We start from the raw sequence: 25873 nt of genomic DNA, 5'->3' as shown, positions 1-25873 counted from the left end.
ACACTTTACAGATTTTATATTCTCGAAAAGAAGCAGTGCCCCATCTCCCTACCCTATGAATTGATTTTGAGCTTGCATGCAGAAAGCATCTCCCAATGGATGCTTTTAAAAGCTAGGGCACTTCAGTATAGAAATATCAATTTTATTGTTAAAACTTTATGTTGTTTAGGTGCTGCCTACACTAGAAAAAGAGTTAATTGATATGCATGAAACCATATGGATGAGAAGTGAAATTGATGGTGTGAGGCACATTGGCAGAAAGTTCAGCTATAGCACTTGGAAATAAACACTAATATAATGTACCAAACTACTTCCCACAATCCACTGCAACACTGTAAAGCCCAAGGCTTCCTTGTTGTATTCAATAAACTGTTATAAGTTCTTTCAGCCTGCCTAGAAGATCAGTTAATCTCTCCTCAGACCTGAAAAGAACATCTCCTAAATTCTCTGAAAGAGCTATGACTTAAGATGTTTGGAATGAAATATATCATGACCATAATTAGAGGAGAAATATTCATCCATTCCTTGAAGAAATAATTATTTAGCACTTCTGGGCTAAATACTAGACAACAGAGAGAGCGAGTATGAAATGGATTTTAGGACTAAAAGGCATTTTACTTTGAGCATTTTAAAGAAATGCCTTTATTTTGAGCATTTCTTTTGTCTCCAATACTTCAAATATTATTTCTCTCAAGAGGAGAGAAACAACTACCTTTCCTTTTGCCTTGTATGTCTTCTGCAAACCAAGCTGAGTTTTACAAAGACTTCAGGGGCTGGCAAGGTGGGGATGGGGATCGAAGAACAAGTCAGAAGTCTTTATTACATACAACCATGTTACCTTAGAACTGCCTGAAAATAAACAGCGTGCCATTATGCCTGTTAGAACTTTCTAGAATCTTTGAGATTTGTTATGACATTTTTACTCAGAATTTATATTTAGATTTTAGAACTATCTTTATTATGGCACTTAGGAGATATATCTTCTATGCTGAAACCCTCCATGTCATTTTTTGACATGTTCACATAAGATAGGTGTTTCCTAGAAGGTAAAGGTGAAGGCAAACATGGAGGACTTCAAGAAGGGAGTACTCTAGAAGGGAAAGTAATCTAGATTGACCAAGACAGAAAGCAATTAATTGTAGTTAAGTATTATTTATCAATGAAGAGTTCTAAACCACCTCTCTTAATGCCTAGACTTAAAATGGTCTTGTTTTAAAAGCTGCACCCAAGCATAGGATATTCTTCAGCACTCACTGATATCCTGCTATTTGGGGACATAATATTATCTGTTGGAATAAGTTTACAGAAATTATAAAAATAGCTAACACTGACTGAATGCTAGCTACATGCCAGCACTATTTCTAAGTACTTTATATTTATTATCTAATTTCTTAGAACACTTTTTTGAAGTAGTTTCTATTATTATCAACATTTTACAGATGAGAAAACTGAAGTACAAAATAGTTTAATAACAAGTACAAGGCCACATAGCTAGTAAGTGGGGACCAGTAGAGCATGAGGAAAAAGTACTTGGTTGGAGAAGTCTCCTCTTTTGCCTTTGCCTCCTTGATAATCAAACTTGCTTTGTGAATTTCTTGGCCAAAATGCAACAATTTTACACATGGAAGACTTAGCCACTGGCTAATATGATGATAGAATCATGCTTCCTATTATGAACTTTGTAAATGGAATTCTGTCACACTTATAATTTAAGATTGGGAAATTGTGTGTAAACATACACATATGAGTTTTTTAGTTTCAAGCAAACCCAAATTTTGCACCATATCAAACTTGAAAATATATGCGAGAGATTTGAGAATCTTCCAAAAATATCCAAACACTAGAGGTATTGAGTATGATTGAAATATAAGAATTTATTTAAAGGTTTGTCTAGTAATGACTTTTGCTAGAAATTGCTTGTTTTCTTTTGTTATCTGTTAGTTTAAATTCTACACTGCACAGTGCCTCACACATAGTATACACTGAGTAAATATTAGCTTCTTGCCTTCCAGAAGAAGCCCTGTTGGTGTATAAGAATCAGTGATAAAGATTAACAGATATTTCTTAGAAAATAAAGTGCTGTCCAGTTTAACATATAAGAGTGGAGCAGTTTGTGAAAATGACTTTGTATTGAGGGAATTTTCATTTGCAGTATTATGAAAACAAATAAAAGAAAACTAAAAATACTTTGTGAGAAAATGTCCCATTTTTAAACTCACATTGAAACCGTTGAAAACTAGAGAACAGTCATGAGGCTCCCAGTAATGAGACAGGAGAGAGCATTTCAGCATTGTTTTCATTTTGCAAAATCATCTATCACAGAAAAGTACTTTGAATCGTCTGTCTTGTTTTCAATTTTTCTGAAGTATATTCAGACAAAATAGCCTGAATTGACTATCTTGTTTTTCAATTTTGTTCCAGATTTATTTCTGATTATAGCCTATCTTATTTTGAATTTAGATGCTCTCTCTTTGGGGAAACGAATAACATTATATTTAATCTTCCCTTGCCTATCCAAAAATGAACACAGAAAAGTTCCAGGCTGATAAATTATTTTTCTCATGGAGCCCTTCTCATTTTCTTTCAGGCTGTTCTGAACCTCTGGGTATGAAATCAGGACATATACAAGACTATCAAATCACTGCTTCCAGCGTCTTCAGAACGCTCAACATGGACATGTTCACTTGGGAACCAAGGAAAGCTCGACTGGACAAGCAAGGCAAAGTGAATGCCTGGACCTCTGGCCACAATGACCAGTCACAGTGGTTACAGGTAAACTTTTCCAAAACTGTTCATCACCCTCCTCTCCTCTTCCTTAGAAGCATTCCTGTTGGCTAGGTAAATGTCGGAGTGCTTACCTTGCAACTACTTTCAGTGTGCCTTCATCTTTGGCTTGACTAAGTTGGTAAAACAGAAATTCCTTCTGAAGCCATGTCTGTGGGCTATTTTTGGTGTGGTGTTGATTGATAGATGCTACTGTCAGGTTGATGCAGCAGATCGTACCACATTACACTGTGCATAGGTCAATTGATCAATTATGAGAGCATTTGCATTTTAACTCTCATCTATTCTAATGCTTTGTGTTAATATTGGTTTTGAAAGCATCACAGCAGGAATCCAAAGGGTGTTGAAATCATGCCAATGACCTGCAGATTGTTCTCATAGAATCATGACTCATGACATATATTAGCTCTTTACCTATGGTTGCTAAGCAATGGAGCAATTTGATTACATTCTCCTAACAGAGCTTGCTTACAGAAGGAAAGCATAGATACTGCAGTCTCGACCATTTGCAAGTGAAGTAAGGTTACAGTCAGTGCTTTTTAAAACAATCTTCTTGAAATGTACTTATTTGTGAAGTACTTTTAAGTATGCACAAATTTGTTAATGTCTTCTGTGCTGAAGAAAAATAAAACAGCTCAATTTCATAACGAGGTCCCTTTATTTTAAAGATGTGAGTCCTACTGTTGCTGATTTTTATTCTGCATCCTTGAGTTTAAAAACTGTGGTAATTCATTGTATTCCTGGAAATCATGAAGACAATTAAAATAGCAAATGCCACCCCTCACCAAACCAGATTTGACAAATCTGAAACTGTTTTTACCAGGTCACCTGAAATTTATAACATTCCCTTTTCAGTCTTTTCTTTACTTGGCATTACTTTTTCTTATTCTCACAATTAGAAATGTTCACTTTTTTCTTTACTTTCCTTATCTATCTGGATCTTTATTGACTTAAAGCTGTATTGAGCTCTTTCATTAGCTACCACACATTATAGATAATTATGTATGTCTTTCTCCAATGACTATTTTATAAAATTTTTGAAGGTACAGAGTATGTTTTTTTTGTACATCATTCCAGCACCAACCCGATGTCCTTGTCTTATACGTAGTAGTGCATATTAAATTAAATCATTAATTTAACAAATGTTTATTTGTGATGGACCTGTGAAGCATCACATAACACAATGAATAGTGATGACACATGAGCGAGCAACACAGTGTTCATGCTTTTAAGACATTACCTCTTTCTTAAAATATTCCCTTTCTTGACTTCCATGACACCATATTCTGTTTTCCTCCATCCTCCTATCTGATATTCCCCAGTGTCCTTTCCAGGCCACCCTTCCTGCTAAGGTCTCTTTCACTAGCTCCATGCACTCTCATTAACTGGTTTAGTAAGTACTGATAATTTCAAATACTAATAAGAAGGATTCACGAAGCCTAAAATTATTTCACTTCTCACCACCCCACCGCCACTTCCATGATCCAGGCTACTACTCACTTTTACCTAAGTTTCTTGCAGAAGCCTCTCAACCTGCTTTACTGTTTCTGGTCTTATTCTCTCCAAATCTATTTCTCAAGTTGTAAATAGTAGGGGGGTTTTTTTTCCTAAAATGGAAATATGATTTTCATACTCCCTTGGTTAAAACCCTTGAATTGCTCCCTCAGAATAAGTGCAGATTCCTTAATATAGCCTAAATATCTTTGCACGATTTAGCCCATTTCTCCTCTTGCCACACTCTTCTAAATTTGCTTCATTTTCTCAAACCAAACACTAATCTCTCTTTTCCCGTTTCTTTATTAATGTCTTTTTCCCAGAGAGAAAAAATGGCAAAAATAACTTTTCCCACCACCTTATTGGCCTTCTGTATTTAAATCTTTCAGCTACAGTTTAGATGTACCTACCTCTGGGAAGGCTTTGCTGCCAGCTCCTTCCTACCCACATCTGACTGACTTCTTAACTTTTCTTCCATATACTATTATGTCCTCTGTAATTCTCTCACTGTACCATTATCACACTATATTGGAAACTATGTTTTCATGCTAAACTGTTTGCTTCAGGAGGGCTAAGATCATGCCTGTCTTGTTGATTTTCTCAACTTGTTGTCCAGTACCTCACCAAAGACCTGTCACAAAACCTGATACATGGGAGGCATTCCACAAGGATTTGTACAATGAATGAATGAATGAATGAACGAATGATTTGTTCAGAGAATAATTCCAGTTATGAATTTGGAATTATCCAGTGCATAAATTGATCCCCAATTTAAGAGATCAATTACTACATATTCGCAAAATTTTAAATAATATTTAAAAAAGAAATCTGATGGGCCGAGCCCGTGGTGCACTCGGGAGAGTGCGGCGCTGGGAGCGCAGCGACACTCCCGCCGCAGGTTCGGATCCTATATAGGAATGGCCGGTGCACTCACTGGCTGAGTGCCGGTCACGAAAAAGACAAAAAATAAATAAATAAATAAATAAATAATAATAATAATAAAATAAATAAATAAATAATATTTAAAAAAGAAATCTGAAATCTCACATCAAAGAACTGACCTTTTTAAATACAGAAACTCAATTTTTATACTACATAGGCCTCATAAAGTTTTCAAGTTCTTACTTTAAAGAAACCATGGAAAATCTTTCTTTTGTTTGTTAGACTCGACAATGGTGAAGTTAAACTTGTTCTTTATGACTCGTTAATTTTTTTTAAATTGTAAATATTCCAGTCATATATCAGATTAACTGGATATAGCTAATATTATTGGTAATTCATAAAGCTGTACGGAATAAGGCAAAATATTTTATATCCCATAAGTAACTCAGATTGGCTGGTAGACTCTAGAAATATCCACATAAAGAGATTGCCAATTGCAAATTTCTTAAGAAAGATAAAAATAAAATATTTTTACATGAATCACAGTGTAATCTTCAGTATAAACCTTCATCCATCACTTTGTTGAAAATGGCTTTTCAGCTGTCTTCTTCAAGTCACTTGCATGATTAAATTGATACATTCTGTTGATGACAGATTTTCTGTCAATTCAAGGACCATTTCCTCCTGTGTATGTCTAATTTTTGTTGTGTCAAAATATATTCAGAATCTCCAAGGCAAAGTAAATTGGCGTCTTTCCCTTTATTTTTTTTTCTTTTCTGACATTATTGAAGAAAAAGTTCCAGAATTTTGACTACTTTTAGTTTTCCCCTCAAGAGAATATAATCTCTTCAACTGCACATTGTTATTCTCATTTTTTTGTTGAAAATAATATTAACATTTTTATAGATGACAATGTATTTTTGGTTTTGAGTTGTTGATACAGAGGTCAAATTTTATTCTGAATTTATTTATAAATTTAAAGTTTTCTAAAATTATAAACTTTAGTTGTATTTTTAACTAAAATGCATCAATTCTGAGCAATAGTTCTTCAGATGAGAAGCATGCCATTTAAATTCTGTTCCTTCACTATCAATCTCTTGCTAATTGATTTTTTAAGAAATTTCTTTTATATGCCAACTAAAACTGTAACCCTTTAATAAAGAGAGTTTTATTTCTGTTTAATAGATTTTTCTAAAACCAAAAGATAATATCTGGAAATACCATTGTTATAAATGAAGCCACAAAAAATATCCTTATGCCTAATTGTGATATATCCACAGGAATTTTTATGTGTCCCTTTAGGAATTTGTGTGTGTTCAAATACTATTTTAACAACTTATTCTTGTTATTACTCTAATGTTTCTTCCAGTCTCTTCTAAAAGATTAAAATGTCTGGAACTTCTGAAGCAAATGGTCTTATGTTATTTTCTAGAAATCATCACACCTAACTGATCAGCTTCCTTGAGTTACTGCTAATCAAGACATCATTATGCTATTCCTATCTTAATATGGCAAAAATGTAAGTCCACAGGCAGTCCTAAGTGAGAGGCATTTCTCTGACCTCTGAAAGAATGTTCCATTACTCTGAAGTGTATGATGTTCTCAAAAACTTTAAAATGTAACCAAAACTTTGAGCAAAAAGCCCTACCAATGTGTTTTCCAAAAGCTTCCTGAAGGTTAGATCTTTCTTCCTGTCAAAAAATCTAACACCTAAATTGAAAGACCCTAAGCCAATCATTCCTGACTAATAGTTGGACATTTCTTTTTTTTTTTTGGTCTTTTTCGTGACCGGCACTCAGCCAGTGAGTGCACCGGCCATTCCTATATAGGATCCGAACCCGTGGCGGGAGCGTCGCCGCTCTCCCAGCGCCGCACTCTCCCGAGTGCGCCACGGGCTCGGCCCTAGTTGGACATTTCTAACACATGGTTGGACTAGATTTTATCCTTGTTATAAAAATGAAGTGGCATTTAACTTACTGACATTTTTTAGAATCAGACTATTATCTTCTGTGTGGATTAAATGAAACAAATGACAGAACAGAGGAAACACACAGTAGGTACCCAGAAATAGATAGAGCCCTTCTTTCTCTTTCTGATGGCTTGTGTTACCTCAGGAGAGCATAATTTGACACCACGATTACAGTCAAAAATGAATATTTGCATAAACATTCTTCACTTTCTCCAAAATGGAATTTCCAATAACTAAAATGAAATGTAAAGTAATATATTGTTAGATCGGTTGCAAACTGTAAGAAGTATCAATAAATTACATAAATTGGCATTGGCAAACAAAGTTTTGAAATGTTTTACCTAGGTAGCATCAGATTCCAGGCTTCTTTACCTGGAAGTAGTAATAATAAGTATTAATAACTTCAAATGAATACTATGTTATTTGCCAGTTTTCTTTACCAAAGCTGTAATCTCACAGGAATAGTTATGTGTTTTTGTGTCTATTGTCACTGGCTTTCAACAGAATGAATAAATTCCCTTTTTATTTATACTCAGATTAGACAATCATTGAAATTCAGCACAAAATTGAGATGTTAATGACGTATTGTATCAGGAGCAGGGGTATTAGTAATGATAATTTGATAAACTGTGAAGAAATATAGTGATTCATTCTGGTATTATGCATGGAACCAAATAAGAGGTACTCTAAGAATTAACTTCAACTGATTAAAAACTTATTTTAAAGTAAGACATCACAAATTCACTTGTAGTAAATACATCGTATATGTATCCATTGCCTTATTGTTGGTGACTATAGAATATGGATAACTCACTGTCCATAATTAAATCTACTAACATGTTTTCAGATTTTGTAAAGTATTACATAATATAAATGACTAACAGGAAGGAAAATGTCACAATGTCAGTTAAGCAATGACCTTTTGGTCCATTTCACAGGACATTTACTAATTTAAGGTAGTCTGCATAGTATTTCAACCAAATTAGTAGAATCAATTGAGTTGTTAGACTGTACATTTTAGTGTTGACCTTTGTCAAATTGCATCTAACCCTACAGAGCTACATTTTAATGCTAATTTTGTGAAAATATGTAAGAATGCGATTGAATTTAAGCTTTCAAATTAAATAAGCCTTATTTAATTTAGTCCATTTCAGATTTTTAAAAGGGATTATTCTAGCCATAAAATTCATAACATTTTTAAAGTTATTATATTTTCTTACCCTCTGGACAATTTATTTACAGAGGATTTGAAGGAAAGTTTTTTAAGGATCAAGTTATAGTGAGGCCCCCAGGAAACTATTATCAATATGAAGGAGTATTCTGATTTTCAATTCCAGTATTTCACATATAGTAAACAGTGTACCCTATATGAAGGGTTGATCTACAAATATCTGAAAAAGATCATAGATGAAACTTATTTTATGTATGATTGTGAAACATCTTCCATTCTTTCATAATATTGATATATTTTGGAGTATACTAAATGAATCGAAGGCTACCCATACTTTGCTTGTATTTTAAATCATCTTTAAAATGTTTATGATTTTATGATGTCAAAGGGAATCCCCACTATCCAATTAGAAAAAAAATTTTAATAAGTAAAACAAAATTGAATAGGACATGTGGATAGAAAGTACTTATAGAGCAAAGAAAAGTGCAGCCAGTATCGATGTAGTATACTGAGTGCATTATTTGAAATCCAGAAGTCTGGATTTGAGGGCTGACAAATGACATCAATACTGTGGGACTCAGTTATTTTTCTTTTTAATCTAAAATGGAGATATTACAAAAAAGATCACCCCCAGCCCCAGACTACCTTATCTTTTTAAAAATCCTCACTCCGCTAAGATTCTAGTATCTCATTGATGATTGGTCAAATCCAAAGAAATTAGAAAATCATCAGGACCACCACTGATTTCTCTGTAATATAGCATGAGTATGAAGTTAACAAATAGACATCATATAACTTAATAATTTGTACAGATATGGCCATCTAACCTTAAAATGAACCTTCAAAAAAATTAACTTTTATATATCGCATAGCTTATCTATTTGATACCCCAAATATGGCCCTTAACTTTCCATCCATTCATTCTAGTTTTGAGTCATTTTGGGGGGTTAGTGTTATGTCTCTCTAGAAATAACTTTTTAAAAATATGAATTCTTCTTCGTTTGCCATAAGACATATTAAGCCCTTATTAAGTACTAATACATAAGCATTTACATATATAAAATTATGAAAAATACTCAAAGTATAGTTGTTAGTGGCAGTAAGGAGTAGATCAGGTTCAGACACAGTGTACGGCCTTGGAAAGACAAACCCCGGTGGTACATAAAATTGGATGGAAGCTTTGTGGTTTACAAGTTATTCTAAATGACTTCATACTTTTTAAATTTAAATAAATATTTTTGAGTCACCTGTCAAAGCAAAACACAATGCGAGATGAAAGGAACTGAAAGATATATTTGGCACTGTGTCTGCCTGCATTTATGATTACTGATGCTCTAATTGTTATGGATTCAACATTCCAAAAGCAATAAGGAGAAATGTAGGAAGGTGGATGCTTTTTCTTATAAGTGGTATTTGAAACCATTGAAAACTGAACAACAGGATTTATAAGAATTGTATGTGCACAGCAGGCCCATTCATGCTTGTATGATAATGAGAATTAAATGACTCCCGATTCCTTTGTATGCAAATGAATTTTCATTTGTGACATATTAGTTATCTTTCTATTAAAGAATTATAGGTTTAAGAATGGTAACTGTTCTCTTCTAAAAATATGAGTTGAAAATATGACAATGAGTAAAATTAGAACTTGGGAATACTGTTTCAAATAATATGAGCATTTGTAAAGCCTTTCAAATAAAATTGGAATCAATTTTAATTGGTGATCTCATTTAGTTTTTTAAACAGTCTTCTCAGTGAGCTAAGTTTTGTTTGTTTTATAATGAGGTTATAGAGTCAGGGAAGCCTGCTAAATATTACACAGCCAGTCAGTAGTGAAAAGGGACTCAACAAATATCAGGAAGTTCATGTGACAATTTTCACCACAGTATTTTGTAGACCATTTAGTGAGTGAAGTGACTCCTTTTTCCAAGGGATATTTGTTGGATCAGGAAGCCCTCTCATCACCCGGTCCTGACCAGCATCGCTCGGGTCACTTATCTTATTTTGAATGATAGCTCCTGGAACTTCTGTGGCTCCAGCTTACCCTGTAAATTTGGGGTTCCACATTGTAAGAATTGTGTACCCTTTACAGTGTTACTGAACACTGAATACACACACACATATTAAATATTTGGAAAATTCATTTTTTAAAAAATTTAAAACAAACAGGAAATAGGAATGAAAATTCTAATATTTTCTTCCCACAACCCAATGGCATATCTGCTGTGCACACACCACATTTGAGAGAATGATGTTTTGTCCATCAGGCTTGCTTGTAGTTAAGCTCACCTGGTTCAGTTGCTTTGGTTTATCCTAGAGACCTTTGTAATTTTTCCTCAAAGCCAGTGATGCTTTAATGAGTAGGCAATTCAGTTTTTGTTGATATTCATGATTACAGATAGCTCTCATTTATGAAGTATTTATTTGCTAGCTAACGTCAACCTGAAATAAATTTATAGCAAATACTGCATTCCTCTCCTTTTTCATTAATAAAATTAGCATTTCTGTAAGAAAAACAAGCCTCAGTGAAGCAACTTTTAAATCTCTAGTGTCTTTGTTTTATGTTGCTTTGTAATTCACTAGCATAGTGTGTTTCCTGAAAGTGTAAGTTCCCTTTGCCATCCCCTTTTTCTGTATTAACCTTTGGTCAGATTCTTCTCTGAGATTTTTAAGATGTGACTAAGGACACATCTATCTGTCTACAGCTTCCAGTTAATTCCTTTCTGAAATTAGTTTATATTTGAGAAGAAAAATAGATATACATTTCGTTGGCAGGGATAGATTGTGACCTCATTATCAAGGCCAACCAAAGCTTTTCCTCAGTACCTCAGTGCTTAAGTTCCTTGCCGAAGGTCAGTCAAGAACGCTGGATGCTGCTGCGCCCATTTGACCTGCCTTGTGCTTCTGCAAGTCCTGATGTGTGTTCACCGCCCTCTTCTTGTGCCCACTTCTCCATGTGAGCTTTCCTGGGCCTTCTTGCTTGGTTTATTTACTCTTTGGCTTTGCATCCAACTCCAGTCAGCCCTCTGAAGGTTAGCTGGCTGTTTCTCGTCAGCCCACACTCATCTCTGGGAGTTTCAGGCCCTGCCCTGGCTCTGAAGGGGCCGCCTGACGCCACCTCAGTAACCTGGTCCAGCTTGCTGCCGTGGCTGACTCTGTCTTAGGCTCTCCACCAACCGTAGCTCTCTTGGTTCCTGGTCCTTGTTATGAATCTGAAGCTGCTATCCTAGCAGGCACAATGTCTATTTTTCCAGATGTTTGTTTTCTTCAGATGTTTCCACTAACAGAATTGGGTACTCCTGACCACAGACCCAGAGTTTTCCTTTGGTCCTATCTTCCTTGTCTGATGATAAAGTAATAAAATTAGGATAATATATGTCACTCTTTCATCCGAAAAATGTAATACTTTAAAACAAGACAGGTTCCCTTTCTCTCTAAATGATAAGTTTTATCAGCGTTTTTCAAAATGTACCCTGAAAAACACTGTTTCCATGAGATGCTCAAAAAAAAAAAGGTTCAGTTTTGCAATGAAATATATTAGCAAATCCTGTATCTTCTTTTCAATTCTTACTCATTCATATGCATAATAACATGGTAAAGACTCTTAAGAATTCTATAGGACAGAGATTTGTTTAACTTTCTTTTACTTGGTAATTTTTAAACTTATTTGATCATGAAGTGCTTTTTAAAAATAGCCACCTAATATCCCCAGGAAACACTTTGGAATATTGTGTATTAATTAAATTGAATTTCTGTAGCACTTTGTTGTTTTCAAAGGGCTTTTCTAATCATTTTTCTCACTGTATTCTTATATAGTCTGGGTGCGTATCATTATTTTTGGAAAGTGCTCTGTCTCAAAACATGAAAAAACAACTTGCAGAGATTATATGACTTAATCCTGTAAATGGAAGAACTTGATCCAAAAAATCTAATTTCTCTCTTTTCCATTGAGTACCATTTATTCGTGGTTATTTGTGACTGACATCATGTAGAATGGAGTCTAACTTTTTCATCAACATGATTTTTCCAATACAGCAAAATATGTATACAAAGTATGTGTTACTTGGAAACATGGTTTTCCAATTGACTACATTCTTCTGTTTTTGTTATAGAACTACTCAATATCACAAAAAATTTCTTCAGTTTTATGTTCATGTCTGTACAAGCCAAGCACTTATAATTATCTAAATGAATTCAAAGCATTATTTTCATTTCATCATCAGAATGTTGCCCATAAGCTAAACTTAGCCCAGATGTACCTGAAGAACTGTCAATCCCTGCATGAGTAAAATGGGCCACATACATTGATCGCTCCAAGCAAGGAAAGTAACGTGTGAATAGTTTTACCTGCTGAGAAATGGTTTCTTTGAACTAAGGGGTTTAGCTAGAGAAGTTTACAACAGTACACAATTTGTCACTCAAGTGTTTAAAAATTTTCAGTCATTTGTTGAAATTCATTTGATAATTTTTTAAAATTGTTCTCTCACTTGAAATGACAGAGGATCATTACTGAAACTTGTTTTTATATAAACTATAGTTTGTTCTCCTGCAAATGCTCATATACTTTGGCTATGCCTTCTCTATGTTTGCAGTGTAAAGTTCTCTCTGTTACCATGAGTGAGGCTTTTGTAACTGTCATGCACTAAACTTTAATGCACTGAACTATATTAAGAAATTGACTGTTTTACATTAAAATGGGACACTAAACATAAGCAATAGACATTTTGTAGCATTTACCACTCTTGAGTAACAGAAACTCTGAACTACAGAAACATTATTTTATTTTCCTTGCAGGTTTTCCTCATTAAGTAAGTCAGAGTATAGTCTCTGATTTCCATTTGTTCCATCTATTTTCTCTTCTGCTTGCTCAGTGTCTTTTGAACCAGGGTGTGTGGGCATTCTTTCAGTCAATAAAATACATTGATATGCCTATTACCACTATTTTGTTTATGCTACTAAAAATGGATAAAAAGCTTTTCATATAAGATTATGCAACATAAGAGAAAAACCAAGAGATATGTACCTAGCGATTATTAATGAGTTTCTATTTTTTATTATACCATGATTTGTAGTTTTAAAATAAAAACAAATAAAACATTGTGATTATTACATTTAAGACTGTATTAGTTATCATTGTGGAATTGTATATGATTATTATTACCATTATATATGCAACATAAATAGCAAAGTCAAACGTGATTAAGAGGGTTTAAGATAAATGACTGAAGTAAAAGCAAGAGTAATTGAGTAACTATTACTCGAGTTAAACTCTGATCCACCTTTCTCTCCTCTCCCAGCATCCTACCACTTATTAGAGGCTCAGCCTCTGTTTCTTTCATGAGAAGCGCTATAGAGTTTTAATCTCCAAAGCTGTAGGATTTGATGGCCCTTCCTGAGTACCACAGGACCCATCTGTTCTGTTAGGCGTATGCCTGATGATGTAGGAGGAGGTGTAATACAAGATAATGGATCTAAGAGTACTTTCGAATGTAACACTATATATATATATATATGTATATATACATATGTATATATATGTATATATACATATATATATATATATATATATATATATATGTTTTCTACAGCTGCCTCAAAGCTCTGTGGTGGGAAATAGGGAAAATTCTAAAAATAAAGCAGCTTTAAAGCTCTCAATTAGAAAAGCACACTACCAGCTGCCTGTATCTTCTTGCATGTTGGTGTCAAAGTTGTTTTCTCAGTGTTTAGAGACCTCCTGCATCAGAATCAGCTGGCATGGGCTGGCTGAAAATGCAGGGTCTTAAATTCCATCCCCAGAGATTCTGATGTTATTAGGTCTGGGTTGGGTACAGAAATATGCACTTTTGAACAAATATCCTTGTATTCTTGTGCAAAATGAAGTTTGAGAAAAGAGAAATGGGTTGTTCGTGGTTTGAAACATGTTCATTTAGAGGCATCCATTTTCATGGGACTTGTTTTGATATGTTGAACTAAAAATTACTTGAGTATGGATCTAATTGCTGTTGAGAAGTGGAGTGTCTGGATACTCCAAATTAAAAAAATATCATGGTACCAGTAAGCAAACTTCAAAAATCCAGGTGTACTAGTCCATTTTGTGCTGCTGTAACAGAATACCTGAAACTGTGTAATTTATAAAGAAAAGAGGTTTATTTGGCTTACAATTCTGGGACAGCTGCATCTGGCATGGGCCTCAGGCTGCTTCTACTCATGGCGGAAAGAGTCAGGCAGCCAGTGGGTACAAATACATAACACGGTGAGAGGAAGCAAGAGAGAGAGAGAGGAGGTGTCAGGTCTATCAAACAACCAGCTCTCGTGGGAACTAATAGAGCGAGAACTCACTCACTATTCCCACCACGCAGGGACAGCATTAATCCATTCATGAGGGATCCACCCCCATGACTCAAACAGCTCCCAACAATACCACACTGGAGATCAGATTTCCACATGAGTTTAGGGGAGACAACACATTCAAACTCTATCACTAGGCTAACATTAATCTGACTTTTATTAAATGACTGAATCCAAAACAACAAATATTTAATGTCTACTAACTCTAGGAAATAAGGTATATCAAAGATGCACATGTACAATCAGATCTAAAATCTATGAGAAAGAGGATCTGTATTGATATCTGTGATTTCAGTATTCTCTGAGTAGGAACTCTCTATATAGTATAGATCTCTCCTATATGAAATTCTGGAATTTGAGTAATCAAGTATTTTTGTTAATTAGCCCTTTGATATATGTAGCCAAATAACCTATTTCTAACAATGACCATGAGGCATTACTAATTTATGAAGTACCATTTAAAGAGAAGAAATATGTTCAGTGAAGATGTAATACTGAGTTTACTGATTTGGGACACACTTATACTAAAATAATTTACAATTTACCTGAAATTCAAATTTAACTGAACATCTCATATTTTATCTTGCTGAATCAATCTAGCAACCCTATTTTTAGTCCATCTCATTCACTGTCTTTCCCTAGTGTATCTAACTGAACTAAGTTATGATATTGACATACTGATGATTTGTGGTCAATGAATAATGATTTTAGTAGATTGCTCATCTACAATTGTTTTGCATTGTGCCTCTATTCCAGATGAATAGATATTGGAAAATCCAGTAGTTTATTAACATGCAAGCAAATATGCTTAAATTTTCCTCCACTTCAAAATTATTAATCTCTGTTTTGTTCTGGGGGAAAAGAAGCTGTTTTATTCTGGCTCCTCTATGCTAAGTGGATTGCTGGGAGTCAGATGAACCCTTTGGATCCACAAATAAATCCAAGTGACAAACTCTGATAGTCAGTCTTTCTCATTAGGTAGGAACTCAGTGTAATATTTTTCATCTTGGGAATGGCTTGAAGTTTCTAGAAATGCCTTTGAGTGGCTATTAATGCATCTGGGATCTGTGTCTACAGTTTGTAGAAATTGCCACTGGATGACATTTAAAATCCTTAAAGGTTTTTTCATTTTTTCTGTTTTGTTTTAATTTGTTTTTTAGCTCAGTGGATTTGCATTTTTTTAAAAAATATGTGATCTTAGGACTTGAGTTCAAATCTTGATCCCCTTACCTACTAGCTGTGTGACACTGGGAATGGTATTTTAACCCTGAGCATCAGTTTCTTTATCTGGGAAATACAGTAAATGCCCATTCCACAGGGCTGTTGGAAGATAGAATAGATCACACATATAAAGCATCCTGCATGGTGCCTGGAAGAGTGTAAGTATCCTGAGTGAGTTCTCTTCTCTGCTTCTTCCTTCTTCTCTAGAAACTCTAGAAATTATCAGTACTGGAGTTAATTTTGACTGTAAATCCTGTAAGTGTAATATATTAAATCAATAGACAAAGGTAAAGGAGGAAGCACAGGATACTTTTGTGTCCTTAGCTTTGAATTTGAATACTTCATATATTCCAAAAGTTGCCTACATACCTGGATTTTTCCATGATAGCTCCACTTAACTATCAGGGAAAAATGCTGCCCCCCACCCCCACCCCCTCAGCCCCTTGTGAAATTATCTATTGTTTTATAAACCCAACTTTCCTTCTTCTGGAAAGGCACTCCCTTGAGGGAGCTATCCCAGTCCAACAGAGTATCTGCAATGGGAGCTGCCCATATGATCTGCATCCCTGACCTCAGCTGAGTCCTTCAGTGAAGAGACCAAAACTTCCATGTACAAAGGGCTTAAGGGAGGCATCTTGTTGAAATTGTCATGGGCAAGGAGGGGGCAGAGATAGAAGACATTCTATTAGGCTGTATTTGTAGAGCAACCACACCATAACTTATGATAAAATGATAATTTAGGGAGGCTTTGTAGGAAATTGAAAGAGGAACCAAAACTCCCAGCCCTCTACTCCTTGGAACCAACATTTTGCACGAAGGAGTAAATAGGGGGACAGGCTGGGTGCAGAGTGGCCGTGACGTACCACATGATGAGAGTTACTCAGGAGAATGAAGTGGAAGAGAGAATGCCAGCACCCTTCACTGTTGCTGAGTTCTCTGTTCATATTAACAGAAAACTTTTTTTCCCATCCACCAGACCGTACTAACCAACAAGTGGTGGAGGATGCCAAATAATCAAGAAAAATTCGTGGTAAAAGACTTTATATTTTAGAAAAGTCTGTTTTATTTTTGTTTGTTTGTTTGTTCAAACACAGAGGTCTGTGGAAACATAGTTGTAGAATCACAGATTCTGCCCGTTATTCAGCTCTTGGGGAATAAATGCAACTGAAAAATACAATAATTAAAAAATACTATTTATAAATAATATCATGAATTAAAATGCTAATAATGTTTAAATATAGAAAGTAGAGATTATCTTTAGGAAGTTTTATTCTTTGGGTTTTCTTTAATATACTAAAATCTGTTTATATACAGCATAAATATGTTCATTTCCAAAGTGTTTTTTTAATGGATCAAATAAATGCAAAACATATTAGAGAAATAGATCTTGTTTCTTACTATTTCCTTTATAATTTAAAAAGTTTACTTACTTTTTGATATCTCCAAAATAAAGTAGAAGCAACAGATAAGTTATTTTCTAGCAAAAGCCAGGTAAATCAGGCATACTCTTTTTCTACTAGTTAACCAAATGCACATAGAACTATGGGACTATCACAGCCCCAGAACAAGAATGAGCTTGGGCCATTGCATGTTCCTAGGGTGCATTTGTGCACAAGTGCTCCTTCCTCTGTGTGGACCAGTGATGCAGGGTATGCCTTCGTGAGCAGAGCCCAGGAGGCTTTTCAGCCCCCTTTTGCTCTCAGCTGGGTACCCTTGTGTGGGATGCAGCCGATAGAGCAATACACTGTAATCCTAAAATTACCTGAGGTGAAGCCCCAACAGATGAGAAGAGGAGCATCATAAATACCTCCAGCTTCAAGTTTAGCTTGATCTGTTTTTGAAGGACATGGGACTCAGCTAGGGGAACTGGGGATAGCAGGGTCTTATAAGTTAGACCAAGCCTGTCACTTTCTCTGTCAAAGACATTGGTCTTTTGCTTGACAAGCAGAAACTAAACATCAGAAAATGAAAAATGCAGTTTAACATGAATGAAGAAGCTATTAGCACTCAGCAGCTCTACATGAGAACAGTTCCCTCTCAGAACTAAGGTTTTACCATTTTGCAGCTGTATTGTTCTTATAATCCCTCAAGTCCTTAGTAACTTTTAGGATCACCCCATGTCAGTGTTGAATGCAGGACTTCTCAAAATCCTTACCTGCCTAGGTTTTGGGGGCAAGGTAATAAGGTACTGGACTCCAAAAAAGTCTTAAAATGTGGTGTTTAAAAAGGTTCACCTTAAAATCTTCAAAGAAGCAGAGTTTTTGTTTGCATGTACCACTAACACATTCTTAGACCCTGAGCAGATGACCTGCCTTTTCTAGAGTATAGTTTCCTTGTTTTCAAAGTGGAGAGGATATCACACAAATGGAAATAAAAATGCCTCTTTTTTATATTGATACCCGCCTGATATCCAGAGAAAGAATATGTGGTATCTATTGTTTGTTAAGATCTTAACTGATCCAGACAGAATCAAGAATGATCTTCCATAGTGAGAAGTGCTGAATCTACCCGTACCTACCCCAAGAACCACACATGTTGTGTGCCCTGTTGCCATCCCTAGGAGAGACAGGTCTCCTGGATATTTAACATCAATATGCATCATCATTCAGGTTACTCAGGAGAGAAGAGCAAAAATAGTTATCATTGGTTCTCTTTTCAATGATTTTATTATGCTATCCTAATGAGGGTTTTTTTTTTTTTAACAGATTTTGCACATTTTTGCTGTATAACTCAATATCGCTTACCATTAAGTCAGCAGATATTTATGAAATGAATTCTAGGACAAGACTCTGGGGTCCAGAGCTCTTAAGAAGTCTATTGTCCATAAAGACAGAGCTATAAACAAGAAATAAAAGAATAGAGTGAATTCTATTATATTAGAAGACTCTATTAGAATATATAGCAGAGATCTGGTCTAGGGATCAAGGAAGAAATAATGAGAAAGGATATTTGAGTAGAGACTAAAGTATGAGGAGGAGTTAGTTGTGCCTGTAAGTAAGAATGGGAAGATGGAGTAAAACAAAATGTTCCAGAAGGAACAATATGTGTAAAAGAAACCACGGCACATTTGAGAAACTGAAAGTTCAGTTCCTAACAATTTGATAGAAACTGTTGGTCCATTAACCAATATACTCTGCCTATTATTTTAAATAAAGTGATAGCATGATACTACAATGAAATTTAGAATGTTTAATGGAATAGTTGTACCAATGAATGACCCCATTTCAATAAGTACTTGCATAAATATTTATTATGAATTAAATGAATCTAATTTTAAGAGATCATAATTATTTTAAAAATGTAACTGGTTTTATTTTTTAATCCTCTAGCTAAGAAAAATTTTAAAATATACCACTTAATACTAAAGCTGAAGAGTTTCTGTGATATGAGTTGGAAAGAAGGGAAATGAGATTATGATCCTACCATGAGGATGCAGAATTGATTAATCATCAGGATCTTTGCTGAGATTTAGTCGTAACAATGTGAGGGTGAAATTTGCTCCTTGGTGCTCCTAAAGTTGCATCAAGTCTAGAATAAAAAACTTTATTTATATAGATACTCAAATGGATTATTTTACCTGAAACAAATACTAGTAAGGATTCTGAAGTGGGATTCAGTTTAATCATTTCCAAAGCCATATTGGTTGGAGACATTCATTCTAACTTCTTAAGCTCAGTTTAAGAAACATCAATTTGGTCTTACAGTCTATGATAAAAAAAAAGCAATGCCACAGGAAAAAAATTTAGTTATCATAAACTGTTTTCCAAATATTCAAAAAAATTCAAGCACTAGGAGGAGGTCATTCACTTAGACCTACCTACAGAACCATGAGACTTGATATCAGTGATATGTCCAACCTAGTACAGAGGAGAGAAGACTTTTTTGTCTTCCACAGGTTTATTGACTGGTGAAGAGGTGAACACCTGAATAGACTCCAATACTGTGGTTCAAATTCTAGCTCTGCTTTCTATTATCATTTTTAGCTAGAAGTATGAATTAACCATGCCAGAATTCCTCATCTTAAAAATGAGGCCAACCCTACCCCAAAGGATTATTTTGAAGCTAAAATGAGATAACCATCCATGAAAGTTGTGACCATACTGCCCGGCACATACACAATGAATGGACAACCTCTCTTGCCTTTTTGCCCACATGAATACAGTGGGCAAAATTATAGTAACAACCATTCTAGGTAGGTTGAGGGCAGATTTCATTTTTGTAGGGTCTCCCAGGTAGAGTTAATTATGACATAGTGATTATTATTATGACTATGCTGAAGGAGGCCCTGCCTGTCATCTCATAAAGCTTCTCTCCATTACTTCTAGAGTGACCTGATTGCTAATTCCTACCTAAAATGTGGAAAAGGGGGGGAAAAAAAAAGATGACATCATCTTTTGGTCTTTAAGAAAAACCAAAGCTTAGTTAAAATTTTTTTTTTAAATCAAAAATGTGAAATGAGAAACAAGTGCCAGTCTTTTCTCAATGAAATGATTACATCTAATTGTGTTGTGTGCATCTGTGTTTGTGTTTAGTGGTAAATGTAATTATGCACCTGCAATGTGTGGCTCTTCTAATTTTAGTAAAATTGATGAAAGTATTTAGAAAATACATAACAAATTACTCCTTTAAAATGAGTAAATTTGAATGCTGATCTCTTTTTATCTATTAGAATTTTGGTCTTCTAATTACAAGCAGTAGCTGCACACAGATATTGTGTCCAGCAGCACAACCCGGAGTCTTTCTAGTGGTTAAGAATCTTTCCCTGCTTTCTGCTGGACTCAGAGTGGCTACAGGCCAGCCAGTGCCCCCTATGCTCTCTTTGAAGAGCCTTCCCTCCAGATAGAACCATGCAGAGAGGAAGGGAGCCTTTGTTCTCATGTCAGAAACATGGCTGTGGGGAGAACAGACACTCTTTGTCTGGACTACCATGTTACGTAGGTGTTACATGCCAACTTTTTAGTATTTTAATATTTTGAATTATATGTATCTTGTAGGTTGCTTTAGATCAATTTTGAAGTCAGATGGGAGAAAAAAAATTTTTTAAAGAAATTATAGGACAGATGAAGAAAATAAATTACTAACTCTTATTGATAAAGTGATTGGATTTTTCTTATGCAAAGATGTTTTTTGATTAGGAAATAATCAAGTTAGAATTAGTCAGCAGAATAGCAAGGGACAAAGCATTGCAACATGAAGGTAGCAGAGAAAGCACAGGAGTTAGGAGCTATAGTCTACAGAGAAGCATCCTACACTGGAATAATGGATCAGAGAACCAAATTATGTAAAGGAGAGAGTCTGAGGGCAAACTGCTGGCAATTCCTGATGGGTACAGCCTCCAGGGCTGACAGCTTCCAAAATATATGGCCTTTAAAGCTGACAGAGCAGCAGTTCAAACTAGAGGAAGCTCTACCATGTCTCAGGAAGCATTCCTAAGGCCAGACTTCCCCTAAGGGTCCTTTAGCCCAGCTGAGCACTGTTGAATGTTATGCTTGCTCATCTCAACTACTCACCCAATCATCTTAGAGCTCATTTCAAAATATTTTACTTTTGATGGGAGAAACATAAAGGCATATATTTTACAACAAATGGTATCATGTATATTTCTGAAAGTGTAAGGCATAATTTAAAATTCCCGTTAATAATCACCGTATCACAAAGCAGTTGTCAAAGATCATGTTCATATGTTTTTTTTTTCTGTTTCTTCAAGTTATCCTGCATGTTTCAGAAGAATGCTTGAAAATACACATTTTTCTTCCAAACTGTTACTGTCATTAATGCAATTTTGCTGTGTCTACATAAGCTGTGTGATTCAGAAATTTAAGGCAAATATTTTAAAGACACTGACTGGAAACTCTTCAGTTTTAAAAAAAGAAGGTGAAGACTCAAATTTATCTTATATTTGCTCAATATTCCATTTCCCTAATTTAAGATTTACTTATCCTTTAATCACCTATAGAAATCTATTTTTCATGCAGAATACTCATTACTCAGGAGTACCAGTTGTCAAATAATATTAATTAGTTTTATTTTATGAATAATTTTAATTTTAAAATGAGCACTAACATTAAACTTAGTATGATTTTTCTGTTTAGCTGTTTGGATTTTTGAGGAAATACCGTATAGATATGCTGTAAAGGCCAAGAAAATTTTAAAGGTTATGCCACAGTGGATTATGAGAATTGCCTTTCTAATTATGTTCAATATGGAACAGAATGTTAATTGATCTTATTGTAGTGATCCTCTGAAAGGTTTCTGGTTTAATTAAACAGTAGTTGTGTTTAATCCATTTCAGATAAAACTTTATTTTTAATGAAATAGGAAAAAGCGTTTAACAATCTTGCATGAATACTTTCCTGAGGAGCTCTTTCATAAGAAAAAGAAAACACTGATTTTTTCCATATCTTAAGAAGTATGCTTTTCAAATACTACTTTGTGCTTCTCTTTATTATGGTTCATGGGGCATTGATGGAGTTTGGATGTGTTGTCCCCTCCAAAACTCATGTGGAAATTTGATCTCCAGTGTGGCAGTGTTAGAAACAGATTGAGTCATGGGGGCGAATCCCTCATGGATGGATTAATGCTCTCCCTTGAGTGAGTTCTTGCTCTATTAGTTCCCACGAGAGCTGATTGTTTAAAGGACCCTGGCACCTTCTCTCTCTCTCTCTCTCTCTGTCTCTCTCTGTCTCTCTCTCTCTCTCTCGCTTCCTCTCGCTTCCTCTCACTTCCTCTCGCCATGTGATCTGCTTGTACCCACTGGCTGCCTGCTCCTTTTCTGCCATGAGCAGCCTGAGGCCTGTGCCAGATGCAGCTGTCCCAGAATCATAAGCCAAATAAACCTCTTTTCTTTATAAATTACCCAGTCTCAGGTATTGTTATAGCAAAACGGACTAAAACAGGCATCTTAACTAATTTCAATGAGGTTTTGTGCTAATAAATCCAGCATATCTGAAATTACAACTGAAATGCTTCTGTAATATTTTAAATTCTTAAAAAGGCTTTTGTATCATCTTTAGTTAGAACTTGTCTGGTGTCTTAGTTTGGGTTGCTACAACAAAAATTCCATAAACTGAGTGACTTAAGTAACAGAAATTTGTTTCTCACAGTTTTGGAGGCTGGGGAATCTGAGATCAGGGTACCAGCATGGGAGGTTTCTCATGAGGGGCCTCTTTCTGGTTTGCAAACGGCTGTGTTTTTGATGTGCCCTAACCTGGTGGAGAGCAGAAAGAAAGGAACCTCTCCTTGGCTCTTCTTATAAGGTCACTAATCCCATTCATGCGGGCTCCCAAAAACCCCACCAGCAAATACCATCACATCAGGGATTAGATATTCAACATATTAATTTTAGGGAGCATAAACGTTTAGTTCTTAACATCTGGTAATAAGTGATGAACAAATAGAATTACCAACTAAATCACAACTGTGAAAAATTATCCAAACTTTTGCCTGAAAATGCAGTAAAGTAAAAATCATTATCCAAATTAACTTCTTTAATTCAGCAAAATTGCTTAATGCAAAAACATCCAGTCAAAGCTCAAAAAAATGTGTCAAACAAGTATTTCAGCTTAGTGTATTAGTATTTTTAACTTAGTGTTATGGGCTGAATTGTCACCCCAAAATTTATATGTTGAAATCCTAACCCCAAGTACCTCAGAATGTGAATGTATTTGGAGACAGGGTCTTTTCAGAGCTAATTAAGGTAAAAATGAGGCTATATGGGTAAACCCTAATCTAGTATGCCTGGTGTCCTTATAAAAGGAGGAGATTAGGGTACAGGCAAATATAGAGAAAAGACTACATGAAGACATGGGGAGAAGACAGCCATCTACAAACTAGGGATAGGCCTGAGGAGAAACCAACTCTGCCAACAGCTTAATCTTAACATCTGGCCTCCAGGACTGTAAGAAAATCAATTTTGGTTGTTTAAGCCACAGAATCTGGGGCACATTCTTATGGTAGCCCTTGCACACTCCATGACAGGAGTGTAGTGAAGTGAGGAGACCTGGGAGAATCTGAGCCATGGTGGAGGTTGTATAAGAAGATAAGAAGTCACAGTCGGGGGACAGGCTGCCACAGCTCACCAGGCCCCGGCCACCCCCAGGCCTTAGGTCCTCTGTGATTCTGCTACTGTAGAAATCAGAAGTGGTATCCTAGTGAACCTGCATGGATAGAACATGGAGAGAACACAAAATACTGCCTAGTTCTTGGAAAAACCAAATCCCAAAGGCTGAAAATTCACAGCATTGTGAGATAATCTCTCTTGTACTTTAAGATATACATTTGAATTAATATGTTTTAAACCCTTCTATATTATGAGTGTATAACTACAGCCCTAGGACTAAACAAAAATCTAATATAACTGCTCTTGTGCTATTTATCATATACCTGCTCTTGTGCTTGGAAAATTATTTTGCTCAGTAAAGATATTTTTAGAACTACTCCTGATGCATCTTTTCCTTAAGGAAAGCTATTTAACCTCAATTAAAAATGTTTGCGGAGTGGAAGTTACAAGGTTGAATGTGGAAAATACAAGTAGATAAATAGAACTTTTTGAAAAATGTAATTAATTTTTTAAAGAATATTGTTACTTATGTTTAGATGTGCAAATATATGTGTAATTATAAAGTTTGTCACATGTAAGATTTAAAAATTACTTCTGAATGGAAAACAAACAAATGTAAAATAAAAAAAAGAAAAACACAAACACCTTCGTAAATTAACTAGTTGTACACTGCATGTATCTCTTTTTCTAATAATTGCATTATAAATTTAGAAAGGGATTATCAGACCTGGTGTTTGGAATCCTTTCAACATAGTCGTTTTAGATAAATGATCATTGAGCTTGTACCAAGATAATTTCTTTTTTTTTTTTTTATTTATTTTTTATTTTTTAATTTTATTTTGTCGATATACATTGTGGCTGATTATTGCTCCCCATCACCAAAACCTCCCTCCCTTCTCCCTCCCCCCTACCCCCCAGCAATGTCCTTTCTGTTTGCTTGTCGTATCAACTTCAAATAATTGTGGTTGTTATATCTTCTCCCCCCCCCCCGGTTTGTGTGTGTGTGTGTGTGTGAATTTATATATTAATTTTTAGCTCCCACCAATAAGTGAGAACATGTGGTATTTCTCTTTCTGTGCCTGACTTGTTTCACTTAATATAATTCTCTCAAGGTCCATCCATGTTGTTGCAAATGGCAGTATTTCATTCGTTTTTATAGCTGAGTAGTATTCCATTGTGTAGATGTACCACATTTTCCGTATCCACTCATCTGATGATGGGCATTTGGGCTGGTTCCAACTCTTGGCTATTGTAAAGAGTGCTGCAATAAACATTGGGGAACAGGTATACCTTCGACTTGATGATTTCCATTCCTCTGGGTATATTACCAACAGTGGGATAGCTGGGTCGTATGGTAGATCTATCTGCAATTGTTTGAGGAACCTCCATACCATTTTCCATAGAGGCTGCACCATTTTGCAGTCCCACCAACAATGTATGAGAGTTCCTTTTTCTCCGCAGCCTCGCCAGATAATTTCAATCATGGAGAAATCTATCTATTGCTGGATGATTCTTAGATTGTCCTTTCTGAATAAATAAAGTTTTCCTGAGTTTCTAGCCACTTTCTTACCTTTACATTCTAAGTAAAACATGGTACCCTTAACAAGTTCATTTGTCTTTCTCTGTATACAGATTTTTTAAATAGCTCTTTTAAAATGGCATCCCCAGAGTTGAACCTAATGCACCATAAATGTTCTAATCAGTATGAGTGAGATGGGTAAATGCCCTATGAGGGTGTTCCTGCCTCTGACTTTGTAAACACTTTAATTAATGCAGCCTGCCATAATGGAAGTTTCTCTTGTTGTTTCAATATTATCACACTGTTGGAGTTTATTACCATTTCTTAAAGGAAAGAGATAAAAGAAGTTATTGCATGATTTTGTATAACCGAAAATAAAAATCTTAAGATTTTGTTCCTATTCTAACTGCAGTATACCAAAACAAA

General features: G+C 35.2%; 1 protein-coding gene across 2 annotated transcripts in view; it reads left to right on the top strand.

The window, feature by feature from the left end:
* EDIL3 (EGF like repeats and discoidin domains 3) overlaps positions 1-25873 on the top strand; it is a 410628-nt gene that overhangs the window by 311493 nt on the left and 73262 nt on the right. For both annotated transcript variants that reach the window (XM_063087348.1, XM_063087347.1), the window contains one exon: positions 2588-2772. In XM_063087348.1, the coding sequence (XP_062943418.1) occupies positions 2588-2772 (185 nt within the window). The remainder of the gene's footprint in view (positions 1-2587; positions 2773-25873) is intronic.

Source organism: Cynocephalus volans, chromosome 2 (genome assembly GCF_027409185.1).
Source record: "Cynocephalus volans isolate mCynVol1 chromosome 2, mCynVol1.pri, whole genome shotgun sequence".
Classification (NCBI taxonomy): domain Eukaryota; kingdom Metazoa; phylum Chordata; class Mammalia; order Dermoptera; family Cynocephalidae; genus Cynocephalus; species Cynocephalus volans.
This window is presented reverse-complemented; position numbering and strand designations above follow the sequence as displayed.